The following is a 10720-nucleotide window of genomic DNA, read 5'->3' as shown; positions in this document are numbered from 1 at the left end:
CTATAAACAATTTTAAAAAGTCGTTTTTATTTAAACGTATTGAAGTCAAGCTAACTGTATATATTATACATTATTAATAATGTAAAAGTAATGTACATATATACACAGACACTGCGTGTAAATGTAAAATAAACATTATAACTTTTTTTTGTAGTATTTATAAGTGAATAAACATAAACTTGTATCGGTTAAGGTAAATATAATATTTATACATATGAGATTTTATATTTTGTTTATTTACTTATTCTATTTAATATGATAAAATAAAAAAGGAAACTAACGATAGTAGTTTAAAGATTACTATTTAAGTAATAAACTAACATTAAACAAGAAGAATTTCCTATATATAATATTGTCTCCCTTCCAAAAAAAAAATTGACCAAAGTAGGGGAAGGAAGCCGTGTAATGGATGAGTAGATGCGATTCATCTTTTTATTTGTCATAAGATAACTGCTAAACGTGTGTGCTAGCACTGAATGTTTATGTGTCTGTGTTTTTGATTCAACATGTTTTTTTATTATCATATAATAATACTTCTATCAGCTGTACACTGGAGCAATGCAGTCGGTAATAAAACATTATATACATATATACACATAAAACTAAGTAATCTTAATTCTTGCAAAGTAATTAAAATAAACGATTTCAAAAAAAGAAGCTTTTTCATAAACGAAAAACATTAAATTTAATTTAACAGCTGATTAAATTTTTCCTAATCCCATTATAACTTCAAAACTACATACATTAATTATTTGTTAAAAATTTTAACAAAAGGGCCTTTAAGTACGAGATTTACTTTTTCTACCCAACTGATTGGTTTCTAAAAAACTTTTTTTAATTTGTACAGGAAGTTTTAAATATGGTCCCGTTGCAAGTTTTCCCCCATATTTTAAATGGAAACTTTTTTTTAAACACGAAAAATAAAAACGTTGTCCTTAACAGATAATTTTGTTCTACATCGTTGCTTAGTGTTTGTTACATCGTTTTTCGGCACTCCTTTTCTTCTTAACTGAATAAAAATGCTGGTTCAACGTTTCTTACGAGCGGCTTTTCATACCCGCAACATTTTTAGGTCATAAAAAATACTTCAAAAATTTTAAAATGTGGAATAAAATAAACTTTAAAAACCGAATTAAAAATATTAAACAAAAAAATAATATTTTTTTATATTATAATTTAAATTTGGTCTTAAAAGTGGAACTAGTAGGTTTTTGAAATACGTTTTATTTACTTAAGTTTATTTAATTTGCCTTTCTCCGTGGCGCGAGTAGTAGCGCGTCTCGGCCTTTCATCCGAAGTCTCAGGTTCGAATCCCGGTCAGGCATGAAATTTTCACACACGCTGTAAATTATTCATCTCATCCTCTGAAGTAATACATAACGGCGGTCCCGGAAGTTATTAAAAAAAAAGTTTATTTTATAAAGACAAATTCCTCTGGCGATCGTCTTTATAATAACACTAATTACAATTATAAATGTTTATAATTAATTATATACATTATAATTTTTAATGAGACGATTTAATGATATTTTTAATTAGATTGTCGTCATCATACTTTAATAATAGACTGTTATAGCTTTGATGTCATTCTAAAAAAAAAAAATTATCAAATGAACTTTACAAAAATTTTTGGAAACTAATAAAAGTTAAAAGAAAAGATCTATATTAAAAAAAAAAAGTGATTTGATATTTAATATAAATTTTCAACTACGAACTATTCTGATAAATAAAAATAGCTGAAAAATAGTTTGAAAAAAATAAGCTGAAAATTTTTAATTAAAAAAAAAAACAACAAATTTCTGTTTTTTTTTTTTTGTAACTTATTTCTCTACCTTTCTTCTAGATAGCCACCGGATTTTATACAGAACTAACCAAATTTAAGATAAAAATAAATATGTAATTTTTTTTTAATAAATATAATTAACTTCAAAAAACGTAAAGAAAAAATCCTACATTTTACTTATTTAAATTTTAACTTTTTGAAGTTTGAAACAAAACAAATTAACGATTGTTAAATTATTAGTTATTTTAGTTAGATAATCAGCTATAGTTATATAAGTAATTAATTTAGTAATATAAGTAGCAGAGATATTAAGTAACACGCTTTTGGTGTTCTCTAAACAAATGATTTATTAAGTTATGCTAACAAAAACGTGCACAAAGGTTTATTTAATTTAGAATTTCATTAAGCTTTACATATCTTGCACGCCTGATGATGGAAGGGAATAGTCGAATACATCAATTTTTTGGCGAGAGGAAATCTTTAATTATTATTAATATTTTTATATTAATTGTTATAACTATTTTGGGTAAAACAGATATTTCGTGCGTTTGTTTTTGAGGTAGTTTATTTTTTTGCTTAAAATACTTTACTGAAACATCCTAAAGAAATATTAAACCCCACTAGGCAATTCATATTTTTTAATAGTTCAATTGTGTACTTGTAGATATGTATAAATTAAGTAACATCGGATACTAAAAAATTGGTAATTAGCAGTTTATTAACAAAAAGCGCTAGAAAAATGTTAGTTAATAAACTAAATGACTGGTTTTAGCAAGGGAAACTGGAGTAAAATTCTTCCCACTTATGTCCAAAATACCTGGGAAAATAGTAAAAGAAATCAGTAAGCGTATTTGTACCGATTTTTGTCATTATAAACAATTAATATACATATCAATTTTCATTAATTTGAAACTTATAACTACAACCAATACACACGCATGCGTATATATATATATATATATATATATATATATATATCACACGCATGCGTGACTTACAATATAAACTATCGTACTTATCTTTGATATATTAATTTGGAAAATAGTAAATATAATAAATACAAACATAATTATCACTTTCTTTCTTTGTACAGCAACATTTTAAGCAGCAAACAGAAGGTATATACAGTGCTTGTATACTAATGATGTAAAAATTTAATGCAATCAATGCAATTTAATTTGTATTGGCATAATTGCTGTGTTTGTAACTATATTCTTTGTTAAATTTGCTATATGATCTGAATATATATTATCGCGTGTTCGCGGCTCGATCAGGATATTGAGAGACTGACAATTTAAAATGTTTATATAATTACAATTTATTAGTAAAACAAGTCAAATCAATAATAATGACAATAGTAATAAGCGATAATAATAAACAACTCACAATAATAATTAGAATAATGACAATAAATAAACAAATAATGATCGAAATAATAATCACCACCACAACAGTAATAATAAATGTCAATATTAATAATAAATAGTGAATACATACAAAACAGAATTAATAAATAAATAATGAAAACCAGAATTTAGTTCCGTTGACAAAAGACATTAGCATGACCGCTAGTGTTAACATTTTCATCCACTAGTCTTATATCACAACAACAGTAGTACAATAGGTAAGACAAAATACAAAGTTCTTTTACAGCAAATACCTTTGCTGTTCACAAATAAAACTACCCAACAATTTATGAATGAAGTTTAGTACATTATCTCTTTCAATTATAGTCTTACAGAAACTCACGGAACCATTTCTTGTTTACACTGGAAATTACTTGTGACTTCACCTTAATCGCGTCTAACATTATTCACTAGAAATTCGCTTCTTCACTGACCTCCTCGCAGACTGACATCTACCTCTACCAGAACTCGCATCTCTTAGACGCACATCATAACGTATCTCTTAGACTAATTTTCCAGTACTGATTTCAACTGGTCTTCGCCGGAGTACACTCCGGAAAACACCTAAACTCCTCATACTCTTATCTTCTTTACCTGTCAGACCAGACCCCAGTTGAGCGCGAGAATGATTGACCGGGCCCTTTCGTTCCCATGCATTCCTAACCTGGGTTCGGAACTCTTCTCACTGAAGAACATCTGTTTAGGTGTGTCAGTGGGCAGCATTACAACAGACGACTGTTAAACGCACCTGTTACCTTTACTAAAAGGTTTTCATTTAACCCCTTTCTGGATTCCTCCCATTACTATATTTTCCACTACTTTCCTCTTAATCGGTAGGAATCCACTACTCAGCTTCGTTATACCGATCTAGTTACAATATATTTGTTTAATTAAAATTAAAAGCAGAAAAATATATACAAAGTTCTAAACACAAAATTTTTGGAATATAAAATAGATTTCATTATAAGAATATTGTTGTTCTTTTTTTTTTAATTCAATGATTCTGCAAATGGCCAAAACTTTTAAAGAAATGTTACATTATTACCTTTTTTTGTGGCATCACATCAACAGCTGTACTCATCAACACCAGAAAGTCCTAATAGTGATAACTTACATTCAATATTCTAAACTTTAATGATATACAGAAACTGATTCATTGAACATAACTGTAGTCGTTAGTTCAAACCGATTGTTTTAGCATTCTAGTTTGTAAAAAACCCTTCAATTTACGGAATACTACCCTCTGAGGCTTCGAAGTAGAAAAATCACAAAATTTTAACTGAATACAAACAAATTAATATAAGAAGCCCATACATTTAGTACCTGACCATAAAATACGCTTAATTTAAAAGAAAACTGGCTTTTTTTTATACATATAAACATCCAAGTTTTTATGTTCTGCAAGTGACTTATAACTCAAGATAGAACTTATTCGGATGTTGCACATAACCAAAAATATTGCACATGTGTTTGCATGTAGCCAAAAATTTTATTAATCAGCAACACAAAATAAATTTGAATGCTAAACCTCAGAATAATCTTGGATATCTCACCTTTGTTATATTTTATTAATTACATAATTATTCCATTTATTAGATAATCAGTGATAAACAAATATTTTTCTTGGAAATCAAGCACTGATGAAGGAACTAGAAAAGGCCTATGATGAGCAATACAGGAGCAAATATCTTATTAAAAATGACACCTAGAAGAACAAAATTTTAGTAACTACATGAAATTTAATAAAGAAAAAAATGTTCACAATATTTTCAAGAAAAATATTTTCCCAGAAAACTACACAGTAGAAGATTAAGACTTAAAATTTGAGAATTGACCTGCAATTCCAATCAAATAAATAGAAACGTTATATTTAAATAAACCCTGAACAAAATTAAATTATTAGTTTACAGTCAAGTCAGGAATTATTTATTTACTCGTATTCTTTTAGTAACTATATGTTATATTAAACTCAAAAAATTAGTTACTCAAGGGACTGTGAGAATTGAATTTTGTAGTACATGAAAAAATGTCAAGCCTGACTAAGAACTGAATCCAAAATCTTTTGAATGAAAAGCAGGAACAGTACTACTCTTTCACAGAGGTCAGGAATACACCTTTGTATTGTTTAGACATACGAGTTAAAAAAAATTAAATTTTTTTATGATGGGTTGAGGGTCAATAGAACATTTTAACCCATCGGTCTGACTAACTGTTACGAGCATCTTATTAATAAATTGTTAGTAAAGATATTCTTGATAATACAATACACCAATTTAAAGAATTATAATTCTGATCCACTTTTTTATTAGAAGCAATGAAAATAAGATAATAACAATCAAGACTAATATATAATTTATACTAGCCCTGGAACAGTTTAGCAAACCCATACCCAACATACAGAGTAGCTTCATTCAAAGAGTGACGTAGCGAAATAGAAATGACAGACAGGATGTAAGATAATTTGAACAAAAGAGGCAGATCAAGACAGGACAAATATAATCTCATCATAAACTCTTTACAATAGACTACGATCAACAAAGGCCATATTATTGGACATCTGCCAAATGAATATGCTACATACACGTGACATTGGTGACAATTACCAATTATAAATAAAATCATTAACTGTTATAAAAATAAATAATTAAATACCTTAAATCTAAAATAATTAAATACACTAATTTAATAAGACACAGAGACACTCTCACCACCCCCCCTACACGAACACTCAAAATAAATAAAATTCTTAACAGACAAGTATAAAAAAAGTGAAAGTAGAATATGATAGATTAAATTATTCCAAATACTATTATATACCAAATGCTATTTCAAATACCTGTCATATATTCAAAGCTGGATTTAGATCTTGCCACAATAAAACAATAGTAAATTAATAAGGATCAGTAACGAATATGACATAATGTTGCATGCGTTGATGAGCATTAGTAATATTCTCTTGTACAAATTATAAATAATTTAACTTTTAAAAATTAGGTTCTAGCATAAAACTATCAGTAACAAAAATTGCAACAAGGTATAAATTAAATGTTAATAAAATAAAAAAGTATATTATTCCTCAGGACTTAAAATATAAAAAAATGAACTGTCAAATTATTGTTTGGTATGCGTAAATATAAATCACATAAACTGATATTTTGTAAATTAAAAATTCTAATTTACTGATGCATTTTTATCACTAATGCACAAAAAAGTCTGTATATGTATTTTAAATTAACTGCAGTAATATTTTGACTGATTGGCAGTTTGTATCTGGAAATTACTCATTAAATCTTGGCATCATGTCACATTCTTGTAAAAAGTGATATGATTTCCCTTTAGCTTTTTAATAAATCTTACAGTCCTAATAGCTTTAGCCCCACCCACAAAAGCCTTTTATGTTTTGAAGTTTCCTAAATGTGAATATGCAGTTATAATGCCACATGTGTTCGATAGAAAATTTAATATGATTCTCCAAGTGATAAAAACAATAATTGATGGCAAAATCAGTTTGAAATGACCAGATGTTGAGTAAAGAGAGTACAGGACAACTCAGAGTGTCTGAAGAAAATGTTGAACATGTCAGGTAGATTTTCCTATACAGGAAAATTATACAAAGTTTTTTAGGACTATACAGTCCTAAAAAACTTTGTTAGAAAGCCCAGCCACAAACTACTGATGCCAATGTGGAATGTTTCAAGGAAAACACTTTACATATGCATCCACACCATTTGCAGCAGTTACAGGCTTAGAAGCCTACCAACTGTGCTGTGCATGCCAACCTTACACTCAAAACACTGCAGCATGAAGATGATAAATTTCTTGATTATACTGAGTCGATATTTCATCTTAGTGGAAAAGTTAACACATAACATCTATCTGAGACTCAGAAAATCTCCATAAACTCAATAAAGTGTAACAGGGTCTCCTCAATATCAAATGTTTTCTGTGTGATATCCTAATGATATCACATTATCACAATATCTTTCTTCTATTGGTTGGACATATGCTGTGATGAAAGGTGTTCACATTGAACACTTGCAGGTAAAAACTGTAAAAGTTACTCTTTTATTTGTGATTCATTACAGTAAGTCAAAGTTAACAGATAAACAGCTTTAAAACCTCGATATCCTTTTTTGTATACCCTGTAATTCAGTTAAATTAATAGACCTTTTAGTTAGCTTTAAGCACAGTGAATATGGTAGTACACATCAGTTCATAATTTTCCTAATAATCCTATCATGGAATCTTTTTCTTGAAAATGACTGCATTATTTTTAAGAGGCTTGTAACTCAGATTGCCTAAAACTATGAAAGCCGAGACATTAACACACTTTTTTTTCTGTTGGCAAATTTTAAAACAGAGGAGCAATAAATATCTCTGATTTTCATTAATTTTCTGACTTCATACTCTAAAAGCACAATACATATATACACTCGTATCTGTATACAAAAAAATAATGAAAATTTACACTCACAGCTGTTTTTTTTAGTTTACCTCATATACATCATTTCTTTTTTTATTTCATTTATTTCTTTTTTAATTTTTTTCATTTATTTTTTTAAATGACATAATCCCAAAGAAATGTTTGAAAATCTAAAATCATACAAAGTGGTGCACGAAATGATTCAACATTTGGTTTTGTTAAAAAATATTTATTTAAATCGCAATACAGAAAAGTAAAATACAATGTGCTTACTACATACCTGGAGATCATTTTCTGCATATCACACATTCAATATGACCACCATCACATCTAGCAACTTCTTCAACACGAATTATATGTTGTTAATAACTTGACAACAGATATCTTCGATTATCTCTTTGCATGCCTCAACGATCAGCACTCGCAGTTCCATCACTGTATAAGGATGTTTAGGGAAAATCTTTTCCTTTAGAAATCCCCAAAGAAAATAATCACACAGATTCAAGTCAGGACTGTTCAGGGCCAGTTCTGTCCACACGCAAAACGATTAAAAAACCAGTTTGAAATTACATTTGCATTAAAAATTTCATGCAGAAAGTCTAAAACAACATTAGCTGAATGTGGATTGGCTCCATCCTGCATGAACCACTCAATTCTAATTGGAACCATTTTGCAAGAAGTTGAACAAAATTATTACGCAGCGTGTTTAGATAACATTCATTGTTCACTGTCTATTCAAAAAAGAATTGTCCTATTATCCCATGACTAGAGACAGCAGCCCGCACTGTAATTCTTGGAGCATGATGCACCTTTTCATGAAGCACATGTGGATTCTCGGAAGCTCAAAAATGCACACTTTGTTTATTAGCAACCCCGTCTTGGTGAAAATGTGCCTCATCTGAAAACCAAATATCGTTAAACAATACATCTTCACAGCCCATTCCGTAAATACCATTCTTTGATGTTTGTTGTCAAATATTAATTTAGGCAATATTGTTATTTTGTACAGATACAAATGCAAATCAATTTTTTAAATTTGTTGCACAGTCACCTAGAAATCCCAAGTTGTGCTGCAGCTTTTCTTGTTGATTTGCCCAGGCTCCTCAGTGACCCTGCTCTAACAGTTTCGACATTCTGTAAAGAACATTGGCATGCCGTTCGCACTTATTTGAATCTGGTTATGAAGTAGATTATGATATGTCAAGCAGGGCTGCAGAGTTAGGTGGCAATGTAAAAATATTACAAATAATAATGAAGGCACTGAGAAAAATTTTGTTCATAATCAAGGGTATCACTTCACTATTTTCTGAAGTAGAAGCTAACGAAAACTTTATCCAAAATACTACCACTATCCTGAAAAAGAACATGAGCATTCAAAGAGCTGGCTTCAAACAATGTTACATAGAAGTTTTAACATTTTTGGAGTACTCATACTTCAGATTGACAAACCAGGCTGTGCTTTTTTACTATTAATATAAACGAATTACTTCCATCTTCAACATTCATCTAAGACTTCATACAATGAAGTACCAAGTAAACAAAAAATTTATAGCTACTAGCAATAGAAAAAATATAACAAGAGTAACATACAAAGAACTTCTCTAGAAGTTCGAGTGCTTTAATGGTGATAGGGATTGAAAAGAACACAAGATAACCAAGAAATGCAGAAAAACAACTGTAGATATCAATATCAGAATCAATAATATCATTCTAGAAAACATATTAAAATGGACTCTCCACATAGATTACCTGCAAGGTAAAACCAGGAGCAATGAGGTTCGCTGTATTCTTATACCTAAAGAAAAAGTTGCAAAAGGACTGAGTAAATATAAGCTATGGAAATAAGATTTATAAGAAGAATAAGATCAACAAAGAGGAACTGTAAAAGTGAACAAGAAGGGCTTTAAAGAATTGAACAAGATAATGGGCATATTAAGAGAATGAAATAAAAAAGAGAAACATTAAAAATTTTTGAATAGGGAAGCCAATGGCAGGAAACTAGCTCAATCCAGGATTCTGGATAAGGGAGGAAAGGAAGAATTAATGGATCATCTACAAATGACATAATTTTTCCCACTTTTTCAATCGTTGACATAGGATTTGGTGGTTTATGATTATCAATAGCGTAATACTCTTTAAAATTAACAAAGATATGGTTAATAGGATCAAATTTTGGAGTACAAATGGCCTGGAAAAACAGCTACAAATAATAGAAATCATATACAACCAAAAAAGGAAAAATTTCCAAGAATAAATATGCATTGTTTCATATAGTACAATATGAAGACTCACATTTACACACACTGATGACTTTAACCACCCTTTAGGACACTGAATGCAAATTTTAAAAACAATGCTCCATAAATATATTGGCACTATCTTTCCAGATTTTGAGAGTTCCGGTCAAGCTAATTCCAAGTCATAAACCCCCAATGGGACACCAAAATATTTGAATACATATGTATCTGTGTGCAAGCATGACACACACAAACAAACAGAATTTACCCCTCTTTTTAACGTTCCACTGTCCCTAGAGTCCAAAAAACAAAAAGATAACTTTTGGCACTACTATCATGTTTTTCCTCTGTAATATAACTATACTGAAACTGCTTTAAAAATCAAAATACATACAATCAAATTGAAAAAAAAAACCATTAATATAGATATAAAAACTTCATCAAACAAGACAAAAGAATTATTTTTTCATAACTCAGTACACTACTTCAGCATACAAGAAAGGGATTCATATGCTTCTATTGTGTTTTTAATAACATAAACCCATTTAAAAGATCTACTACTTAGAAAGATCTAAAAATAAATTAAAGTTTTTGTTTTACAGAATCAATTCTACTCTGTGAAAGAAATTTTAAACGATACTTATAAAAATCCCGTGAAAGTTTTGCAACGAACACATGCTCAGATAATTTCCAACAACACCTTCTAAATTGTTATTGTTTTTTTTTTACACTTATTTTATTTATTTAATATCTTCACATAGTTTCTTTAATATTATTTTGTACATTAATTATTCTTATTTATTAATATAGCACTTAACCTCTTCTATTTTTTTGTTATAAATAATTGTGTTTTTTGTGACGCTTTGTTCAA

The 10720-nt window shown here is 29.0% G+C and overlaps 1 protein-coding gene across 1 annotated transcript in view; it reads left to right on the top strand.

The window, feature by feature from the left end:
* The first annotated feature begins 429 nt into the window (after positions 1-429).
* The window catches only part of LOC142327082 (neuronal acetylcholine receptor subunit alpha-5-like), a 52403-nt gene continuing 42112 nt past the window's right edge, over positions 430-10720 (top strand). Inside the window, exon 1 of the mRNA XM_075369917.1 lies at positions 430-567. Within this exon, the coding sequence (XP_075226032.1) occupies positions 507-567 (61 nt within the window). The 5' untranslated portion in view covers positions 430-506. The remainder of the gene's footprint in view (positions 568-10720) is intronic.

Source organism: Lycorma delicatula, chromosome 6 (genome assembly GCF_047948215.1).
Source record: "Lycorma delicatula isolate Av1 chromosome 6, ASM4794821v1, whole genome shotgun sequence".
NCBI lineage: Eukaryota > Metazoa > Arthropoda > Insecta > Hemiptera > Fulgoridae > Lycorma > Lycorma delicatula.
The sequence above is the reverse complement of the archived record's forward strand: the minus strand, read 5'-3'. Positions and strand labels throughout refer to the sequence as shown.